We start from the raw sequence: 22913 nt of genomic DNA, 5'->3' as shown, positions 1-22913 counted from the left end.
TGGTGGAGTCGTGTACCCTTTACTCTTGAGATAGCACCAGGTAGATTTCAAGAATGCATTCGTACAGGAGGACGCCATCTACAGGAAGTAATTTTTAAAAAATGAAAATTCCATCATTGTTTCTTAAATAGCATGTTTTAAGGTTTCAATTACTATGAATAAAATATTTTTCCTTCATCACTCTTAGTTTTATTGGATTGTTATAAAGTTCCCTTTTTTGTGTCACCCTGTATATAATCTACTTACATCACAAATAAAAACTGCATTCAAAGCAGCTGTATCAGGACAAGGAATGATGTTCCCAGAGTTTATTTTGCAGTAGTTATAGGTACATTATTGATTGATAAGCATGTGGACCATCAGCTGGGAAAACTCTACAAAATGTGCTTCCTTAAGTGAAGCTGTTGGTTTCAAGTTAAACGGACAAGAAGTCAAAGATGTAGGAAGAAGACGTGATGAATACAGATGGTAATGAAGGTAGTGTGCTGCATAGAAACCAGAAGCTAACATACCCTGTATAAAAAGACACATAACCACCACCACCCCCCCCCCCACTCCCCCGGCGTCGGACATTAAATCAGACTATTTTACAGACTTAGCTCAGTTAGGATAATTAAAATTATTTCCATTTGCTAAATGCCAGAATAATGAGTCAGAAGTTTAGAAACATTTCTTTAGTATTTGGTGGCATTGTCTTTAAACTGACAGAACAGGTGTATTTACCAACAACAAATAGAAAAAGAAAAGCATCAGACAGCCCAGTACTCCCACAAAGCTGCTAAGTCACGGTTTCATTTCTGATGCCTGAAATCTTGAAAAAAGTTGTGGCAGAAATCACGGCACTGTAGAATGTGTCCATTTAATACAGACGTACCCACAAACAAAATGATTTTACGATGAGCACAGACGTGTGTTCTGCATGTGTACATTATGTACGGATACTGAATCATGTGACCTAAATATGTAGCGGGCGACGGGAATTGATAGGACTTGAACACCCCCACAATTTAATCAGTTGTTCCTTGTGTGATTCCCAATGGAGAAGTCCTGATAAATCTGCAGTGGTGGATTTGTAGTAGGATCACAATCATGTGATCGTCAGCAGGCAGCTGATGTAGAGCTAATTTGTTGTCATGGTTACAGTGACACCGTGCCGCTATCTCACAATGATACAGAAAGATACTGAAAATTTCATCCAAATCTGTTCGTCCGTTTTTTAAATAATGCTGCTAACAGACGGACAGATGCATGCCGTCACGCAATTCCACCGGTCCTTGGCAGAGCACTAACTTTGCTTATCCTAACTGACCTAAAACAGGACAAGTTTAGTCTGACTTAATGTCAGAGTGAGGAAAAAAAAAGGTTTTGTGCCATTTTATACCGTGTACGCAAACTTCTGGTCTCACCTGTGTGTCGGTGTGTTTCGTACCTTTGGCCTTGTGGTCTTTGGCCTCCAGCTCCAGAGCACTACGCTGCTGGACACAAGCCCGACAGCGACCCAGCAGCTCCTGCAGGGCGGGGCAGAGAGCCGGGTCAACGGCCTGGGGAGGCTGGACGGACAGCAGCAACACCAGCGCCCTCAGGTCCTGACACACACACACAGAGACAAAGGGATGAGTGAAAACAGGACAATAACGCTTCTGGAGCAGACCAGAGAAGGTTCCATGAGTGTTCGTACAGCGTTAAGCAGGCCGCTGATCTTGTTGAGCTCCAGGCGATGAGCTGCCAGTTCAGGCTGCAGGCTGCTCTGCTCACTCAGCAGGTTTGCCACCAAAACACCAATCAGATTGGAGCAGCTGGGACCTGACAGCACCTGGACCTACACACACACACACACACACACACACACACACACACACACACACACACACACACACACACACACACACACACACACTTCTGCATTAGCTAGTCCTCCTCAACAACAGAAAGAAAAGGAAGACTTTAAGACGGGTTTTACGAAGCGATTGAAAAGAATTCTGCGGGACTGATCTCCTCCAGCTGTCACCTCGACTCTGGAGAAGTCAGAAGGCCTCACCTGAGGATCTACGGCTGTCACCTGGCTCATATAACACCAATGTTGCTCTATAGCTTGGGGTCAGACCCAGACAAGCAATAGAAGTGATCAGGAAAACCTTAACATCCATTCTAAAACAGAGACCCAGTGGAGAGAAGCCAGGACAGGGCTGATGGAACGCCTTCCTTTAACCAGGAAGACATCCGGCTGCTGCATTCTGAGCTAGCTGGAAGCCAGAGAGCCACTTTTGTTTTATGCCAGTAAGAAAAAGGAGTTGCAGTAGTCACGAAAGGAGAAAATCAAGATACGATTCACTGTTTTTCAGGATGGAGTGTGAGAGCAACATTTTAAAGTGGCGTGACGAGTCCGTCTGTCTGCAACATTCCTCAAAAACAGCCCAACAGATTTCTATGAAACTTTCTGGGAAGGTCAGAAATGACACAAGAATTAATAGATTAGATTTTGGCAGGGTTTTCTAATCATCAGTGAGCCTTTCAGCACCATTAGCTAACACAATGTAGCATTAGAACACAGGAGTGATGGTTGCTGGAAATGTTCCTCTGTACCTCTATGGAGATATTCCATTAAAAATCAGCTGTTTACAGCTACAATAGTCATTTACCACATTAACAATGTCTACACTGGATTTATCATTCATTTAATGGTATCTTCATTTAAAAAATACTTTTCTTTCAACAATAAGAACATTTCTAAGTGACCTCAGACTTCTGAACGGTCGTGTCAATAGCTTTAATTGAAGTCTGACCTGTAGTTAGTTACTTTTTGTATCACTGACGTGATGGTCATTAAAAACACACTCCATTATATTTATTGAAAAAAAAAAACAGTATTTGGACATGTTAATGATATAAAAAACTTTCACTGGAGGTATTCCACAATTTTTGATGGTCTTTTCATGGAAATTTGAGGGATACTGATATTACTTTAAAACTATTTGTCAATTACTTATTTAATTCTGAAACAATTTGCATAAAGCAGCAAGTATCTCGGTGATTTAGTTTGTTTCAGGAAATTATGAATCAAGTGTCCAGGGAATGAGTATAGATGAGAGATCTGACAGAAGTTCAGACTGACGGTTTAAAAATCATGCTTCCCAGAGTTGTACCTTGTGCAGAAAGCAGGTGAGGAAGGAGTAGGCCGCGTTATTATTGAGAAACGTCCTCTCGTCCATCAGGATACACTTGATGTACTCGCTAAAGGCCGGATCTTCACACAGCAGCTTCACACACGTTTTAGCCAGAACAGACTGAAAGGACAGCAAGACCACTCAGAATTATTGCTGAGGAACAGTTTAAATGAAAGGAACTACAGTCAAATAAAGTTTAAAGATAGAAGCTGGGAACAGTCAACAAAACGAGGTAAAGCATCAGAATCCAGCTGTACCTGTGACTGACAGAGTTCTGTCCACAGTTTGGGGAACAGGGGCAGATGCAGAGGAAGTCCTTCATATGCTATCAACACACCTACGAGAGACAGAAAGACAGAGTGCTGAATGTACATACCTGAATTTATGTGAAAATCCCTCTGTATGTTTGCATAGATCAGGGGTCGGCAACCTTTAACAATCAAAGAGCCGTTTCGACCAGTTTCCCACAGAAAAGAAAACACCGGGAGCCGCAAAATCCTTTTGGCATTTAAAATGAAGACAACACTGCATATATCACTTTTTTACCTCTATGCCCTTGTTAATCAGCCTCTAATTAGATAGATTCATTTTTTTAATTGTGTCCTTCCACTAATATTTATCTTACTTGGTTAATGTCATTTTTACTCCTGGACCTCATATGTTACCTAATGTTAGCTGGAAATCAATATTTTGCGAATGTCTATTTAACTTGTAAAATCTATTTATCTATTTATCTTAAGCTAATAACTTTTCTCCGGTAAGTCTCTGCCCTATTTTCCAAGACGACACTCCTCTGACTCTGACCTGCTGCCTGGACATCGAGCGGTGTTCTTGCGAGTAACGTGTATTACCCTATCATGAGTACTTTTGACTCAAAGACAAGACGTGTCTTTCTTGGAGTGGAGCTTTAATATACAGGCTTGCCATTCTTGAGTACAAAACGATGTGAAACTACCTTTGTTGCTTCTCCAGGAGTAAAACAAAAAAAAGGCATGAAACGTGTGGGAATCAGAAGCTCCATGTTGTCTCTCTGCATCAACTCTGCGCTCTCATGCAATAGTACCCCAGCAGCCCATCCGGTGGAGTGACATCAAAATAAGAGCGGTAATTTCACAATAAAATTGTCTATATTAAAATGCATTGAAACGCGCCTGAAAGGCAGAACAATTTATTTTCCAAAGTTACAGGAAGCCACAACAGAGGGCTGAAAGAGCCATATGCGGCTCCGGAGCCGCGGGTTGCCGACCCCTGGCATAGATCAATGTGACGTTTCACCGTTGTTCCTCCCATAATTATTGTGTCATGTATTGTTCCCTCTTTTCCTCATAACTGTTTTTAACGTGTCACTGATTAACAAATGTCAGAATTAAAAGTTGACCAAGGACCAGCATTTCAGCCTTGATATTTAGCACTTTTAGCAGTACAGGAGGTCCTCCACTTGTGTTGGAGTTCCATTCCTATGGATTGACCTAAGCTGACACTGGTGAAAATGCAAACAAAGCCGGTCCGTGCATCATGATATCAATCAGTTCCTTGGAAAAGTCATGAATACCAACGACTTTCATGCATGTATGAATCATTTTACAAGAAAATAACAGAACATGTTGCACTGTTTTTACAACTTGATGTAATAATGCCGATGTTTGTCGGTGTTCCGAGCATTTTATTATGTCTAATTTCACATCCATGGAGATGCTTTCCTTTTCTTCTAAGCATCAAAAGAGTCTGACTTATGCTTGTGAGCCATAAAGACGGGCAGAAAGTTAGTGAATGTAGCACAATCCAAGGTGGCATACAACCGGAGAATGAAACAAATCCGTCTTATAGCGCCGCATGACGACGTATTCATCCACTCTGCTCGCCAACTAGTTCCAGGAAACCAGTTCTGACGTAATGAAACGCTGTAAGTCGAGGACGTCATAAACCGAGGACCTCCTGTTACGAACTGATTCCCCATAAAATAAACCATAGGCCCAGACATCAGGGCTAAACCGATGCTTGTTTCTTTCTTTATTTTTTTTAACGAGGCAGCCACAGACTACCCCAAAACAATACCAAACAATGCTTAAAGGTTTGGGCCTCTGTGGGCAACAAATATGACACAACAGTGAAACATTAAGAAAACAGAGAAGAATAGCAGACGTAACTGTAGAAGAAGAGGAGAGTGAGTGAACTTACAGAAAACAGAGGAACGTTTCTTCATGTCACATAATGCTCTGGTATCATCACTTCTATTGGTATGGTACATATTCAGAATATAGTAATCCTTATCAATAAAGACGACTAGTTATGAGTTACAGGATCCCTACTGTAACAGCGATTGATCTGTACCATTTGTTGTATGTTGGTTTCAAATATCAGTTATTGGTCTCTCTAACTGGCCAGTCAGAATGTCGACACATGCCCCATAATATGTAGACCATTCTGCATTAAGGGCCACTTAATGGTAACAAGAAGGAATATTTATAGCACGCACACACACACACAGATACGTACTGAGTTTGACAAGTGTGTCGGTGAACTTCTCGCAGTTGATGGCGACTCGACACAGCAGGTGAATGAACTGATGGTACGACAGAAAGTAATCCAGCAGCATCCGGTCGTACACCTCGTCTTTACCCTGAAACACACAAACACACACTCACAGTTTACTGTCATGATCAAGCTGCTGCCACTTTTAAAGGGCCAAAGGAGACCACGTTCAGGAAACAGATACAAGCAAAGGTGTGCAGTTTTAAAAGAGCCTTTTCATTGATTTTGATGCATTGCAGAGGAATCTGTCGGTACGAAACTGTGGTTTCCATCAGGTGCTGTGTGACAGAGGTGAGTGTACCTTGCTGCTCTCCACCAGAGAGGGCAGCAGACACATGTTGAGCTCTGGTCTGGGAGGTCGGATGTTGTTTTTGGCTCCCATCAGCTTGATGTTCTCTCTGCATGGCAGGTAGGGGCCGAATGACACTGTGGACAGACACACAGGGACATTTACTCATTTCATAGGACTACCCGATGAATCTAGAAAAAAGTCGTTTTAAATGCTGACCAAGTATGTGTCACTGACATAACAGCTGCAGCCTTTACAAACTGTCACACCTTTTTTCCAAAGTTACTGGTTCAAAATCATTAATGTGATCAATTAAAAAGACTGATATGAGGAGTTTAGTTTAGGTCAGGAGAGTCAAACATGTGGCCCATGGGCTAAACTGGTCCACCAGAGGGTTCAATTCGTCCGTCAAAGAGTAAAAATTACAGAGAAGACATGAACTGCAAAGCGTACATTTGGAAAACTATGAATTTAAAATCATTTCTAGACCATGACAAGTTGTTTGTTCATAAAGTAAAATATTAGACTGTTCACTGTTCTTTTGTCATTTTGTCTCATTTTTTGGAATATTTTGTCTCGTTTCTGTTGTTTTTTGTCTGATTTTTGACATTTTTTTGTTTCTCACTTTTGTCTATTTTTATCTCGTTTGTGTCTTTTGTGAAACTTTTTTCTCGTGTTTGTCATTTATCAATTTTTTTCTCGCTTTGTAACTTTTTGTTTCATGTTGTTCTCATTTTTTCTCGTTTTTGTCATTTTGTGTCTTATTCTTGTAATATTTGTCTTGCTTCAGTTTTTTGGGGGGGTTGTTTTTTGACAGACTTTTGTCATTTGTGTTTTTGTCGTCTTGTGTGTCCTTTTAGTCCCGCTTGGGTTTTCTGTCTTATTGTTATGTGTTTCGCTTTATTCATTGTTTTGAGTCTCATCTTTGTTTGTGCCATTTGTCCATTCTTTTGTGCCTTTGTGTTTCGCTTTTGTAATATTTTGTCTTGGTTTAATTGTTATTTTTTGTTTTTTTGGTCTGAGTTTGTCATTTTTATCATAAAGTAAAATACTACATCATTTAGTTCCAGACTCTTGTGACTAAACATTTTGTGTCTTTTTGTCGACACACTGTGGTCTGTAAGTAGTAATGTGTAAATGATAAACTGAGGCACAAAGCTGTTGAAATAAAATTTATTTTTCTTAAGAAATTACAGTTTGTTCATAATGTTTTGTAAAAAATAACTCCTTAAATGGGAACATTTTCAGAATGGACTTTTATGCACTAAAACAAATTTTAAAAAAATCTGAGCTGTAGTTATTTATAAGTTATTATGCTGTGATTTTATTGGTCTGACCTACTTGAGATCTATATACCTGTTCTGAAAGAGTTTTAATTGCAGTTGTACAGCAGTATTACAGTCAAGCTTCTTTTCCAACAAACCATTTCAATCACTCCGCCAAGGAACGCTGAAAGTTATGTGATGATCAGTGTCTGCCGAAAAATGGATTTGGATGAAATTTTCAGGTAAAGTCAGAAATGACACAAGGACCAGTTGATTAGATTCTGGCAGTGATGCAGCTTTTAGTCTGGATCCATGGATTTGTTAAAGATTTCTGTATCATTGTGAGGTAGCGGTGCAGCTATCGGCATGACAAGTGAACGACGTCTGCTTCCTGCTGATGATCACATGATTGCAATCCTACTAAAAATCCATCACTGCGGTCTTATCAGGACTTATCCATCCTCGTCCCATTAATTCCTACCACCCGCTACATATTCAGGTCACACAATTCAGTATTCGTACATAACGTACACATGCATAACACACACCTGTGCAAGGTCATTTTGTTTGTGGGTACATCTCTATTAAATGGACACGTTCTCTGCTGCATTTCTTACAATGCAACCCAGGGGACTGAACGGCTTTGTCGGAGGTCTGCGCTCTGAGTGCGTTTCTTGTTTCTTCTGTCGTCAAGTTGCTCAAAGAATTATTGTTGATCAGCAGCAGATATGAGCTTCTACCAGCACTGTTTTTTATTTTAAACACTGACAAACAGTGTTGCTAAAACAGGAAGCCACTTCTTAAATGTTTTGAACACTGATCATTTCTAATGGGGAATAGGTATGAAGGCTTACTTCTGGCTTCACAAATTATGCCAAAAGTCAAATACTAATATGGGAAAAAAAGTGTACATTTAGAAACTCTCTTATACAATAAAATACTGCAGCATCAACTCTAATACCAATCACTGGGAATGACTTGGGACAAATCCATGTCACAACAAACAAACAGGGCCTCATGGTGGTAAAATGAACTACAACAAGTATCATGTGACCACAACCCCGGTTCAATTTATATCTGAGACTACTGCTGCAGTTCACCCACCCTGCTACCTACACATCTCCTGTCTGTCTCTTGAATCTTTACTATAGAATACATGCCAAAAAATGTTTCCTTTTTAAAGTAATCTGGGGGGGTTCTGTTTCTCTGAACTCATATGAGGATGACAATAGACAGCTAATGGACAGACAGTGAACAGATGAGGAGGAGGACACTTACTGGGGATGTTGCTGTGGTGGTAGGTGCAGTGGTTGTGCTGTAAGAACGGGACCAGAGTGTGCAGGAAGTCATGTGGACTCAGCAGAACGAGTTCCTTCAGAACATCTGCAACAAGCACAAAGAGAGGTGACAGGTTGATTTGTAAACCTCAGAGCTTCTCCACCATCAGGACCTGCTGTAGATGTGTAGGCTCAGTTACAGTCCATCAGCTGATATCTGATTTCAGACTTGGTGCTGTAAAAACACTGTTTGCTGGTCAAAGGTGTTTTTATGTCTCTGAATGCTTTTAACATAGATCCAGAAATGATCACTTCACCATGGTAGCTGTAACAATAAATGTTTCCGTCAAAGTATCCCAGAGAGCAAATACTTGAGCATCTCCACATTAAATTTAAACACTGGAGACACTGAAGATGAATGTTACCCAGGCAGGCGTTCCGCAGCTCTGGAGGGCTGTAGGAGTTGAGGAGTGTGAGCAGCTTGTGGGCAAAGTCGATCCTCTCCTGCCACTGGATCAGAGCCTGCTTCACATCTGGGTGACATGAGAGAGAAAAACCTGCTCAGCACACATCTGCACAGTCTAGAGCTGCTTAATGCATCAATACGGAGCTGAACATTTTAACTAGTCACAATGGCATTTGAGATATCTGCACCTATTCATTTTGACCACTCACATCTCTTAAAACTGTTGTCAGAATGATGCTACAGAGATGTGGAATACAATTCTAACTAGTCACAGTGTTTTACAAATTATACAATAAAAATGATGCATTTATTCCGCCAAGGAATGCAGCGAAGTTAAGTGATGATTGAGATAGGTTTTTCCGTCCGTCTGTCTGTTAGCAAACATTACTTCAAAAAACGGACTAACAGATTTGGTTGAAATTTTCAGGGAAGGTCAGAAATGACACAAGGACCAAGTGATTAGATTCTGGCAGTGATGCAGCTTATAGTCTGGATCCATGGATTTGTTAAAAGTTTCTGTATCATTGTGAGGTAGCAGCAAACCCACCGGTGAGGACTTATCAGGACTAATCCAAGAAATGATACAAGGAACAATTCATTAAACTGTGGGGGTGTTTCTGAGTCCCATCAATTCCTGCCGCCTGCTACATATTTAGGTCAGAGGATTTGGTATCCGTACATAACGTACACATGCAGAACACACATCTGTGCTCAGCAGTTGTTTTGTTTGTGGGTACATCTATATTTAATGGACACATTCTATGTTGTCATGACTTCTGATAACACAAGATAAGAATCTTTTTTTGCTCCCCACATCAGGGGAAATTTCCATTGTTACAGCAGCAACATCTTTTATGACTTTATTATGGGTTAACAGAAAAAGTGACCAAATCTGCTGGGTCAAAAATATACATACAGCAACATGAATTAGCAATTTTGGTGACTTAGAAAGTTGTGTCAATGAAATGAGCTTCATAGCATTGCCTCTTAACTTCTTGTGAGTGATTATGAGTGACTACAGCTGGTTACTTCTCTGAGGCCATTTAAATAGGGCTCAGTGGATACAAATGCCCACAAACACTACAACAGAAAAGTCAAAGGAGCTGCATCGTGGACGTCGGCGCTGCATCGTGCATACATAATATATGCACGATGCAGCGCCGACGTCCATCCGTGTTCCGCGCTCCCATCGGACGGTGATTTCTGTTGCATTGCGTGCTCACTTCCGCTTTTGATGACGTATCGTGCTCAGACGATTCGTCGACACGTCGTTAGCTGCAGCCCTACTCAGCACGGATCTGAAAAAACGAATCATTGACTTGAACAAGTCAGGAAAGTCACTTGGAGCCATTTCAAAGCAGCTGCAGGTCCCAAGAGCAACAGTGCAAACAATTGTTTGTAAGTATAAAGTGCACGGCACTGTTTTGTCACTGCCACGATCAGGAAGAAAATGCAAGCTATCACCTGCTGCTGAGAGAAAATTGGTCAGGAGGGTTAAGAGTCAACCCAGAACCACCAAAAAGCAGATCTGCCAAGAATTAGAAGCTGGTGGAACACAGGTGTCAGTGTCCATGGTCAAGCGTGTTTTGCATTTCTAAGGGCTGAGAGGCTGCCGTGCAAGAAGGAAGTCCTTGCTCCGAAAGCGACACCTTAAGGCTCAACTAAAGTCTGCTGCTGATCACATGGACAAAGATAAGACCTTCTGGAGGAAAGTTCTGTGGTCAGACGAAACAAAAATCGAGCTGTTTGGCCACAATGTCGAGCAATATGTTTGGAGGAGAAAAGGTGAGGCCTTTGACCCCAAGAACACCATGCCTACCGTCAAGCACGGTGGTGGTAGTATTATGCTGTGGAGTTGTTTTGCTGCCCATGGAACTGATGCTTTACAGAGAGTAAATGGGATAATGAAGAAGGAGGATTACCTTCAAATTCTTCAAGATAACCTAAAATGATCAGCCTGAAGGTTGGGTCTTGGCCACAGTTGGGTGTTCCAACAGGACAATGACCCCAAACACACATCAAAGTGGTAATGGAATGGCTAAATCAGGCTAGAATTAAGGTTTTAGAATGGCCTTACCAAAGTCCTGACTTAAACCCCATTGAAAACATGTGGACAATGCTGAAGAAACAAGTCCATGTCAGAAAGCCAACACATTTAACTGAACTGCACCGATTCTGTCAAGAAGAGCGGTCAAAGATTCAACCAGAAGCTTGCCAGAAGCTTGTGGATGGCTACCAAAAGTGTCTAATTAAAGTGAAAATGGCCAAAGGACGTGTAACTGAATATTAGCGTTGCTGTATGTATATTTTTGACCCAGCAGATTTGGTCACTTTTTCTGTTAACCCATAATAAAGTCATAAAAGAACCAAACTACATGAATGTTTTTTGTGACAAAGAAGTATCTGTTCCAAACACACTCTCAGAGAAAAATCAGAGTTGTAGAAATAACTGGAAACTCAAGAGAGCCATGACATTATGTTCTTTACAAGTGTATGTAAACTTTTGACCTCGACTGTAACCTTCTGTTTACTTCTGTATGTGAAAATAAGCATGAGACACTGTAAAATAACACTAAAAGTCATCCAGAGGCAACTCCAGTACTGTAAACGGCTGTGCTCACTGATGCTCCGCTTCGAGTACAGAAATGCAGCCAAAAAACACGCATGAGGGAAATCTGACTGCTACAACTCATCTCCTCTTGTTGGCGACACTAAATCCAGCGTTGGTGTTTTGATTCTGTCTAAACTGTGGAACTTCCACATTCCTTCCCCTTCCTGCTACCAGTGAGGCGGTCTGACCTTTGCGTTGCAGGTACGGCCGGGTGGCTTTGAGGACGGACAGGAAGATGGAGAGCAGCTCCACCAGGTCTCCGGTGACGTGACACGCCGTCGCCTCGTGGTACATCATGTGCAAAGTGTTGAAGGACTGCGGGCGACAGACATCCAATGAGTGCATCTTTTCTTACTGCGTCTGTCAAACTTTGGACAGTTTATTCATACCTTGATCCCCAATTAAAATATCATTCTCTTGTTTAAGCTCCTTTATTCTCATACATTTTATTTACCCTTTTAAATCCAACTTAGATGTGCCTCTTAGCATTCCTTTTGCTTTGTTTAATATATTATGTCACATACTTTCTCTTCCAACAGTGATACCTGTCCACACAACCAGGACAAAAGAGTTAAAGACTGTTTGGAAAATGATGACGACACGCAAACTGAAACAAAAGTGTAGCTTCAACACCAGAGGTCAAACCTCAGTCATGAGGATCAGTCCTCTGTTGAAGACCACCAGCAGTCGGTCCTCGTCGTTCTCCAGCAGAACTCTGAAGGCACTGCAAGGAAGAGCAGACAGGGACACTATTTAGGCAGTATGGACTCCTGGAGGAAAGTAACGAGCTAACAATGAAGCTTTAAATGTTGAGATGTGATTTAGAAGCAGACTGTAAACACACTGCGCATGTGTGTGTCCAGACCTGATGAGCGTGGTCCAGCAGGAGCGTCCGTCCAGGCAGCGCAGGTAGCAGCTGATGGTGGTTTTCTTAAACTGTTTAACGTCCTCCACCTCTTCTTCTCTCATGTCAGCGCGCTGAGCCACAAACAGCTGCATCAAGTTGAACAGCTCCTCCACAGCCTGCAGGGGGCAGCATACACAAACGGCACATATTCATTTATCGCTTCTATTAGTTCTACTGCACTTGTGTTCATGTGTGACTGTTTTTCAAGAATCTCAACTATTCCATAAAAAACTAAAAATGTTATAATTTCTCCTTGATTTATAATTGATATGGACTGCATTGTGGGAAGAACAGAGCGTTTAGGTGTTATTCTGAAAAACAATACCAATCCTCAAGAATTACAAATCTCTGTCACAACACAAAAATTACAACTAACACTAACTCCGCCTAAAGCTGGAAACATCATCAGTGCTATGCTGTCTAAAGCCCGCTGTATCAGTGAAAGCAGAATAAAAACGCTCACCCCTGGGTACTGGCTGGCGTGTGGCGTCAGGTTCTTGAAGGCCCACTGGATGTTCTGGTGCGATGCCAGCTGGCGTGTGAAGGCGGGCGACTGCTCGCAGCACATACGCAGGATGCCGTAGTAGGCGGGCAGCATGCCGCGGTTGAAAAGAACCACCTCCTGGTCATCATGGTCGGCCAGGATGTAATTGAAGGCAATGTTCTTGGTCACCACGGGGTTCTGCACCACCAGCCGGACATTCTCCGGACAGTCCACACACACATTGTACCAGAAGGACAGCAGCGCCTGCTTGTTGTGGTTGGTGGCGATGGCCGGCTCCGACAGTTTGGGCTGAAACAAAAAAGAGAAAACCCCAAACATGACAAAAGCGTCACACAAGGTGGTATTTGTCTTAATTTGACAGAATATGAGAAGCATTTTAATTTTTACTCTGCCAGGAATAGGAGGCAGGAGTTACACACGAGGACAAAATTGTTGGTACCCCTCAGTTAAAGAAGGAAAAACCCACAATTCTCACTGAAATCACTTGAAACTCACAAAAGTAACAATAAATAAAAATTTATTGAAAATTAAATAATCAAAATCAGCCATCACTTTTGAATTGTTGATTAACATAATTATTTAAAAAAACAAACTAATGAAACAGGCCTGGACAAAAATGATGGTACCTCCATAAAAGATTGAAAACTATTTGACCAGAGTGACATGATTAACTCAGGTGTGTCATTTAATTGACATCACAGGTGTTTCCAAACTCATAATCAGTCAGTCTGCCTATTTAAAGGGAGACAAGTAGTCACCCTGCTGTTTGGTGAAAAGGTGTGTACCACACTGAACATGGACAACAGAAAGCGAAGGAGAGAATTGTCCCAGGACATCCGAAAAAAAATGATAGACAAACATCTTAAAGGTAAAGGGTATAAGACCATCTCTAAACAGCTTGAAGTTCCTGTGACAACAGTGGCTCATTTTATTCAGAAGTTCAAGACCCACGGGACAGTAGCCAACCTCCCTGGACGTGGCCGCAAGAGGAAAATTGATGACAAATTGAAGAGACGGATCGTTGGAATTGTATCCAAAGAGCCCAGAGCAACCTCCAAAGAAATTAAAGGTGAACTCCAAGGCCAAGGTACATCAGTGTCAGATCGCACCATTCGTCGTTGTTTGAGCCAAAGTGGACTTCATGGGAGACGACCAAGGAGGACACCACTGCTGAAAAAAACTCATAAAAAAGCCAGACTGGAATTTGCAAAAATGCATGTTGACAAGCCACAAAGCTTCTGGGAGAATGTCCTTTGGACAGATGAGACCAAACTGGAGCTTTTTGGTAAGGCACATCAACTCTATGTTCATTGACTCAAAAACCAAGCATACGAAGAAAAGAACACTGTCCCTACGGTGAAACATGGAGGAGGCTCAGTAATGTTTTGGGGCTGCTTTGCTGCATCTGGCACAGGGTGTCTTGAAAGTGTGCAAGGTACGATGAAATCTGAAGACTATCAAGGCATTCTGGAGAGAAATGTGCTGCCTAGTGTCAGAAAGCTTGGTCTCAGTCGCAGGTCATGGGTCTTCCAACAGGACAACCATCCAAAACACACAGCCAAAAACACCCAAGAATGGCTGAGAGAAAAGCGTTGGACTATTCTAAAGTGGCCTTCTATGAGCCCAGATCTGAATCCCATTGAACATATGTGGAAGGAGCTGAAACATGCCATTTGGAGAAGACACCCATCAAACCTGAGACAACTGGAGCTGTTTGCTCATGAGGAGTGGGCCAAAATACCTGTTGACAGCTGCAGAACGCTCATTGACAAATACAGAAATCGTTTAATTGCAGTGATTGCCTCAAAAGGTTGTGCAACAAAATATTAAGTTATGGGTACCATCATTTTTGTCCAGCCCTATTTCATTAGTTTGTTTTTTTAAATAATTATGTTAATCAACAATTCAAAAGTGATGGCTGATTTTGATTATTTAATTTTCAATAAATTTTTATTTATTGTTACTTTTGTGAGTTTCAAGTGATTTCAGTGAGAATTGTGGGTTTTTCCTTCTTTAACTGAGGGGTACCAACAATTTTGTCCACGTGTGTATGTGACGATCAGCATACGTTTATCCGTCTGTCTGTCTGTTAGCAACATTACTCAAAAACAGATCAATGGATTTGGATGAAATTTCCAGTGAAGGTCAGAAATGACACAAGGACCAAGTGACTAGATTCTGGCAGTGATGCAGCGTATAGTCTGGATCCACGGATTTGTTTACGATTTCTGTATTACTGTGAGATAGCAGCACTGTAACCATGACAACAAGTGAACACTACATCAGCTGCCTGCTGACGATTACATGATTGTGATCCTACTACAAACCCACCACTGACCAAGTTCTGATTCCAGCGGAAAGTTGTTGATGGGGGGGGGGGGGATGTGTGCGGCGGCGCAGCGACTTCCAATCGCTGGGCCGTTTACAATTGTCGTTAACAAGCTATCGTTAACGTCGTTACCATCTCGCGGGAGTATCAGCGACAATAAAGTGTTCAAACTTGAAAGGAAATCCGCGGAAAATTCCCATCCCTAGACTCTACACTTCATGGTGATTCGATTACAGGACTGTACATCACTGCTCTCACTGAGTGGCAGTTAGCATTCAGCGCGGTGGATATTAGCAGCCGTTCGATATTACGACTCGCCGACCATAAACATACCTCACTCCCCAAAAAATTTTCTCCTTGAATTTAGACGATTCACAAGAATGACCCTGGCAATGATAAAATCCGTGGAATTCCGTGGATCCGCGGAAAATTCTCATCCCTGTTATCAGGATTTATCCATTGGAAATTATTCAAAGAACAGATGATTAAATTGTGGGGGTGTTTCTGAGTCCCATCAAGTCCCACCACCCACCACATATTTAGGTCAGGCGATTCTGTATCTGTACATAACGTACAGATGCAGAACACATGCATGTGCTCAGTGCCAGGTCATTTTTTATTAAAGATTCCACCCGACTGAGCAGCCTTGGTGAACGACTGCGTGCTCTGAGTGCTTTTCTTGTTGATTATTCTGTCAGGTTTGAATGACGTGTGTTCTTTAAAATAGAGTCAATAAAATGCCACTATTTATCAGAGCCAGAAAGACAGAAAGAATCATTGGATTATCAACATGAGAACACTAATGATGCAAGACATATTTCCATTGATAAATTAACCAAAGAGATGAAAATCCTAATTTTTATCAAATTAAATTTACTCTAAAAATTTAATTTAAAATAAAAAATAAATTATCCAGGAATAGACCGTTTACATCACATTGTATAAAAATATTCAAAGCTGCAGAGCTTCTTGGCAAAAATGAGAAATCATTACTGACTCAGTGAATACCAACAGTCACATGACCAAAACTCAAGGACTTTCTGCTGAACTGCAGACTGTGTTACAGACTGGATGCAAAAATAATTACGCATTACAGATTACTTTTTTCTGTGATTTCTTCAAACAGTGTTCGTCCTGATCAGCCAAAAAAAAAAACAAAGACGTTCAATTTCCAATAAGTTAGACCCTCCAGAAAAACACGGGCAAAAATTCTTGATTATGCGAATAAATATGCGGGGTTTTTATGCCATTTTATGCGGGGAAATTGTGGAAAGTTGCAAAGTATGTGAATAGTTGTGAAATATGCAAAAATATGCGTGATTCACCTGCCGTCTGGCCGTGGAGTGATGTGTCCTCTAATCAGACACTGGGGGGTTACTGGACTGACAGCCTGTGCTTTGGGAGGGGGAGAAGCTCACAGCAGCACCTGCTGCTCGTCTAAAACAGTAACTGCAGAATGATCAGAGTTTTCCTGTCAGTCTCCAAAACGGTAGAAAAAGTTGCTAGATTTGTGGCTAATCGCTTTTGACAAATAAAGTTGCAAGGACACTTTGGAAAGTCGCTAGATTTAGCGAGAAAGTCGTTAAGTTGGCAACACTGGCGCCGCGCTCCACATCAGCTCGTGCTTCCAGTGTGTGTGTGTGAATGCACGAACTGATGACGTCAGGCTGGGCGTCACATAAAAACTCACTCAACTTCATTTATATCGGTTATAGTTTTCTCATTTTATGCAGAAATTGTGAAATCAAGCGGGACCCGCATATTTCTCTTGTTTTTCGTGGAAATGTGAGATTCTTGCAGGAATTATGCGCTGTTTTGTGGGGATTATGCGGTCTTTTGGGAAATAATTGACCCCTGCATAATCAGCGGCATTTTGGTGATTAATGCGGGAATTCATGCGATCGCATAATCGCGTTTTTCTGGAGGGTCTAATAAGTGTAAGCCAGAGAAGACCAACTGTGTCAGTCTGCTGTTGGGTGGTGGCTTTGTCAGAGATACCTCCTGAACAAGACAGAAAATGAGTTTTCTTCTGCATGACATTTGTATTATCTGAATTTTAAAAAAAAAGCCCAGAGGATGAATCAGAAAATGGCATTTTATTTTCATCATGCAATAACAAATGCTCAACGGACAGACAGTTCTTCTATTGTGTAAAATAATTAATAGCAATAAAGGTGCAGCTGGTGTAACCCTGTTAGGGCAATGCGAGGCTTTTGGGGGAATATTCTGAACTGTAAAAATGATGAAGACAGCTCAATGAACGTACCTGAAACAGGTTCCAGAGGTCCATGAAGTATCCAGAGAACATCAGTTTCTCCGTCTTGGAGATGAGGCAGTAGGTCATGAAGCTGAAATACTGCACCAGCTTGGTGGTACCGTGAACGCTGGCATCCACGTACAGCTTGGCGCGTCCCAGCAGCCCCAGCAGCAGGTTGTAGACCTGGTGCAGAACCACGGTGGTATCAGGCGACAGCGGCAGCTCACGCGTCGGCAGGTGGAGGGAGCGAGTGGAGCGAAACATCTGGCGGAAGGAGTTGCTGGGGATGAGGGAGACCAGGAGGTAGGCTGCAGCTGGAGAGAGGAGACACGCTGATTCAGCACCAGGAACAAAACAAAAGCTGTCCTCAGCACTTTGGCGGCTCTCATCTCATCATCTGTCGAATATACAGTAAACTCACTTTTATTCATGTGCGTTTTCTAATCATCAGTGAGCCTTTCAACACCATTAGCTAACACAATGTAGCATTAGAACACAGGAGTGATGGTTGCTGGAAATGTTCCTCTGTACCCCTATGGAGATATTCCATTAAAATCAGATGTTTGCAGCTACAATAGTCATTAAGCACATTAACTATGTCTACACTGGATTTATCATTCATTTGATGTTATCGATATTGAGAAAAAGCTGCTTTGCTTTCAAAAATGAGGACATTTCTAAGTGACTCCACACTTTTGAATGGGTGTATATGAATTACACCAATTTAGTATATCAGAGACAAGTACAGGCAGTAATCTCTGATCTGATTAAGCTTTGGTCTTTTACTTTTTGGTTAACACACAGCTTTATGTCTCACCTTTTTCTGTTGGTACTCGATAAACAGTGAATATTGTCAAACGTCTTATCAAAAACAATTAAAAACAGGAAAAAGTCAAACTAGCAGGTAATGGGTTCCTTTATTATTTACAGATCTGTTTACAGATCTGCTTTAAAGGAAAGCTACATCAAAACAGAAACTCTAGTCTGAGTGTCATTACATGTTTTAATTCCATCTGTAGTCAGTTTCACCGCTGGTTACGTTTCACCACGGAGCTCTACTTGTTTGGAATGTGTTAAAAGAAAACGGACTGCTAACTGCTCCCAAACATCCGTCCTGAAGCTGCGCTGAGGCTCTTACATGTGCGGACTCGGGGATAGTTGTGTGCCAGCAGGAAGCGCTCCACCCAGTTCTCCATGTTCTGCAGCACCCAGCTGTGAGCCAGCTTGTTCCTGGGAGTCTGGACAGCCAGCCAGTCCAGACACTGGGACGGATTGTACTCGATCACCTGACAGGAAGCACACAGGGACTGGTTAAATATCAGCTCAGATACATGTTCTCTGAGCACCGGTGATCTCTGTTGCTGTGTAGTTTTGTTAATCTTGTTAAGGTGCCTTTCCATACATTGAACCTCTGGCCAGTGGCTTTATCTAACATTCGGCCACCTCTGCACACTTTTTAAGGTCTTTTAAAGAACACACCATGTAATTTAATACTGTAATATCTAATACTTTTTTGATTTCAATCTGGGTTAGTTGATTTAATACTTTCCAGACTAAAAATTTTGGTCACATACAATAGCAAATTACATTTCTTTGACTTTCCAACTGACAAAACAAACATGAACAGCAGGTGAGAGAAAATATTTAGCTTTAAGACACGCTGACAGTATCCCTCACACACATATTCAACCTTACTGGATGGAATATTGTGATTTCGTGTCAGTGAGAACAGCTATACCTCCCAGATCCTCTGGAGGATGTAGGAGGCGAAGGAGGGCATCCCTGGAGGTCCGCCTGCAAACTCCATCAGCATTGTCAGCAGCTTGAAGAAAGGATTGGCAGCCTGATGGGGAAAAGAAACAAGCAAAAAGGAAAAAAAAGCCACTCTATATTATACCTTTACATTTGGATTAGGCAGTAGAAGAGACACGTACAGCATGTCTGATACTCTAAGAGGAGGGAAATGGCTAAAAGCTAACTGAACAATGAGCAGTCACAATAATGGGGGTAAATACTACAAGAGGCAAGTGAAAAAGAAGTTTTTTTTTCATGCAATGTGGGGAAAGATTTTGACACTTGAAAACCAGAAGTGAAAAAGTAGTTTTAAATGCATCTCTGTGCTGCTTACCTCTGGAGTCAGCTTAGCAATGGAGGTGAAGAGCATGGACACAATCTGCAGAGAGAGCCGCAGGTCATGAAGATAATTACACAGAACATATGAGGAAAATAACTTTTTACTGGGGAAGTCTGATAATATCAGCCCGGTGATATTATCGGCCCAATATTGTCATAAACTCTTGAAACCGACAGAATAATGCCTGGACTTCAGCGGCATTTACGGGACTCATGGATGGAGGGAGGGACAGACGATGTTTCCATCTGAAAGCCTTGTTGCATTTTAGAATGCATCCAGTGGGGCATTACAATAGAATCTGGCATGATGCGTTAATTCCACCACAGGAGATATGTGATGTGTCCTACAATTAGTCGAATAGCCCACATCTATCGGTAACGGTTGATATCAGAACCAGAAATTGAGAGTTGGATAATACCAGCATATGGGTTATTAGCAATAAAGACAATATCAGACATCCCTATTTTGCTAACGTTTGCATTTGTACTTTAGAAATCAAAACTGATAGCACACGAGCAATTCTTAACTCAAAATCAGACTTGTTTCTGATAAACTCACGTGCTCAGCCAGCCGGTTGTTATAGCGACAGAGGCTGAAGATGAGGTTACAGGTCTGTCTGATGTTGATGCCGTCTCTGATGTGCTGGAAGAGGAAAGGGAAGCCCTTCCCTCCAGTCAGCGCTGCCATGTCGCTCTGTGACAGAGTCAGATGTCTGGACAAAGAAGGAAGCAGCACAAAGAGACGCAAAGATCAGCTTGAATTCTTATTTCTCAATAAATCTGCATGGAAAAGAGCTGTGCCCTGTACTCGCACCTCTCAGAGCGAGACTGCTCTACCAGCAGAGCAATGAGTGCAATCATCTTCTCCAGAGCTGCAGGACGATATTTCTCTTCCGCCAGAGACAAGATGTCCTCCTCCTCGTCCTCCTCCTCTCCCTCCTCCTCCGACAGAACCTCCACCTGAGGCTGAGGAACACGTGTCTTTTACCCTGGTCCTTCTTAGAATTATGTTCTCTACATGTCATCTACTTTGTATTATTAGTCTAGAGCCACAACTTAACAAGCAAGTCAATCAACAAAACCAGCGAGCTCCTTTCAGGTAGAAATCTCAAAAATACTGAAGTAAATAAATAGTCTGTGAAATATAAAAACAGTAATCAGTGTGTAAACTTACATTTTCAGGTCCTTTGGTTCCCATGTAGAAATGCACCATGATAGAGATGGCTTGTAGTGATAACAAGAACTGACTCTGTGGACAAAAACCCAGCAGTAATTTAAAACAAACTAAAAAACCAACAGAAGACAGAACAGGTGAAATCGGTTATGTCCTTCAATTAACTGAAAACTAAAAGCTGACACAAAGCAGAGTCTGAGCGATGTGTCAGCAGATTAAACATCTGCATACATGTCTGTAAAGACTTGTCTAATGTATGAATCAAAGAATCTGAAGTGTGTAATTTCACTGTGTTCACCTGCTCAGCAAATAAAGGCACATCTGATAGAACTACTTTCTGCAGAGAAACTATAAATTCTAAAACGTGGATGTTGAACACATTTTCTACTGTGTAGTGCAGAACATCTGTACAATCAGCACAGTTTTCATGGTGGACAAAAGATTAATGTCCGACATTCAGTGTTTAAACAAACATGAAACATGGCCACAGTCTTGACACATCTCTGTAAAAACTTTGTCATAACTAGTTTAGGAAATCTTGACTTGTGGCCAAAAATGTTTTGTGAACTCACAGCGATCTTTGACCTCCACATATCTTCAGACTAATCAGAAGTGAATGTTTGTTCCCTGAAGCCATCTCTGAGAAAACGCATTCACAGGAAAGCAAACACATGATGCCTCTGGAAACGGCACCAGGCTACGTGGAAACATCATGAAGGAGTTCACAAGACGGAAGAATGATATCTCCATTACATACAGGGGGTCCTCAACTTACATCAGAGTTCTGTTCCTACAGATCGATCGCTGTAAATCGGAACTCCAGCGAAAACGTAAACCAAGTCGTTCTGTGCATCTCGATATTGATCAGTTCTTTGGAAAAGTCATGAATACCAACGACTTTCACGCATGTATGAATGATTTTACAAGGAGATAACAGAATATGTTGCACTGTTTTTACAACTTGATCTCATAATGCCGATGTTCAGCAGTGTTACGAGTGTTTTGTTGTATCGGATTTCACGTCCATGGAGATGGCTTCAGAAGAGTCTGACTTACGCTTGGGAGTCATAATGAAAGGCAGAAAGTTAGCAAATGTAGCACAATTCAAGGTGGCATACAACTGGTTAACGTAAACAAAGCCAGCTTATAGCGCCGTGCCAACTACTTCCATGTAACCAGCTCCGACGTAACGCCGTTGGTTGAAGACGTCGTAAACCGAAGACCTCCTGCACTTAGCCAAGACTCCACTGCAACACAATCACAGCTACTGTTGTCAGCGGGTCATAACAATAAACTTGAACAACTGTTGTGTACATTTTTGCTTCTGAGAAGGCCTTATGTGTCTGAAATCATGAATGTAACCCTTTAAAGTTCACTTTTTTACTTTGAGTCACATCTGGAATCAGTGAGACAGATGCTGTTTAAAACTACTTAACATGAGTTCAGCCGGAGAAGACCACTGCTAAGACTCACTTTTCTTACTCTTTTCACTCCATCTGCTTCTGATTTGTGTTCTGGTACATTTAAAAGCAACTGGAATCACTCGACTTCTTGAGTTCTATCATAGGCTTGTTGCAGCATTTTAAATACATTAGACAAAAATCTTTCAGACATGAAGTTCTGTGTAGACATTCAGACCCACCTCCTCTTCTCCCATCTTGGCAAACTCGTAGAGAAAAGCGAAGTACTCAGTCAGGTGTTTGCTGTGCGGCTTGACGCCGTGCTCCATGATGGACAGGAGGGTCTTAACAAAACGAGTGACACAGGATCGGCTCCCGATATCCTCCACTGGGCCGTCCATGTCGTCAGAGCTGAACACACACAGGAAAGGATGTTTTAAGGGTGATGCATGACCCAGGCAGTTTAAGAAAATGTTCTGAGATTGGAGCCAGACATCTCCACTGCAAAACGTCTTGAAATGATTTCTTTTCTTTTTTGTGTTTTAATCCTGTGGAGCCACAATTCTTTCTCAGAGTCCAAAGTGATGGCAAAACTGAGTGACAC

General features: G+C 41.8%; 1 protein-coding gene across 3 annotated transcripts in view; it reads right to left on the bottom strand.

The window, feature by feature from the left end:
• The window catches only part of usp34 (ubiquitin specific peptidase 34), a 94940-nt gene that overhangs the window by 1760 nt on the left and 70267 nt on the right, over nucleotides 1-22913 (bottom strand). For all 3 annotated transcript variants that reach the window (XM_051945601.1, XM_051945602.1, XM_051945603.1), the window contains exons 58-77: nucleotides 22552-22720; nucleotides 20910-20984; nucleotides 20550-20701; nucleotides 20295-20448; nucleotides 19731-19775; nucleotides 19341-19445; nucleotides 18741-18888; nucleotides 17612-17916; nucleotides 12975-13304; nucleotides 12470-12627; nucleotides 12250-12328; nucleotides 11793-11919; nucleotides 8953-9060; nucleotides 8529-8633; nucleotides 5998-6122; nucleotides 5661-5784; nucleotides 3422-3501; nucleotides 3144-3284; nucleotides 1679-1819; nucleotides 1430-1586 (exon numbers count right to left, since the gene is read on the bottom strand). In XM_051945601.1, coding sequence (XP_051801561.1) covers nucleotides 1430-1586; nucleotides 1679-1819; nucleotides 3144-3284; nucleotides 3422-3501; nucleotides 5661-5784; nucleotides 5998-6122; nucleotides 8529-8633; nucleotides 8953-9060; nucleotides 11793-11919; nucleotides 12250-12328; nucleotides 12470-12627; nucleotides 12975-13304; nucleotides 17612-17916; nucleotides 18741-18888; nucleotides 19341-19445; nucleotides 19731-19775; nucleotides 20295-20448; nucleotides 20550-20701; nucleotides 20910-20984; nucleotides 22552-22720 — 2828 coding nt within the window. The remainder of the gene's footprint in view (nucleotides 1-1429; nucleotides 1587-1678; nucleotides 1820-3143; nucleotides 3285-3421; nucleotides 3502-5660; nucleotides 5785-5997; nucleotides 6123-8528; nucleotides 8634-8952; nucleotides 9061-11792; nucleotides 11920-12249; nucleotides 12329-12469; nucleotides 12628-12974; nucleotides 13305-17611; nucleotides 17917-18740; nucleotides 18889-19340; nucleotides 19446-19730; nucleotides 19776-20294; nucleotides 20449-20549; nucleotides 20702-20909; nucleotides 20985-22551; nucleotides 22721-22913) is intronic.

The sequence above is a fragment of the Acanthochromis polyacanthus genome, chromosome 3 (genome assembly GCF_021347895.1).
Source record: "Acanthochromis polyacanthus isolate Apoly-LR-REF ecotype Palm Island chromosome 3, KAUST_Apoly_ChrSc, whole genome shotgun sequence".
NCBI classification, from domain to species: Eukaryota; Metazoa; Chordata; class Actinopteri; family Pomacentridae; genus Acanthochromis; species Acanthochromis polyacanthus.
The sequence above is the reverse complement of the archived record's forward strand: the minus strand, read 5'-3'. Positions and strand labels throughout refer to the sequence as shown.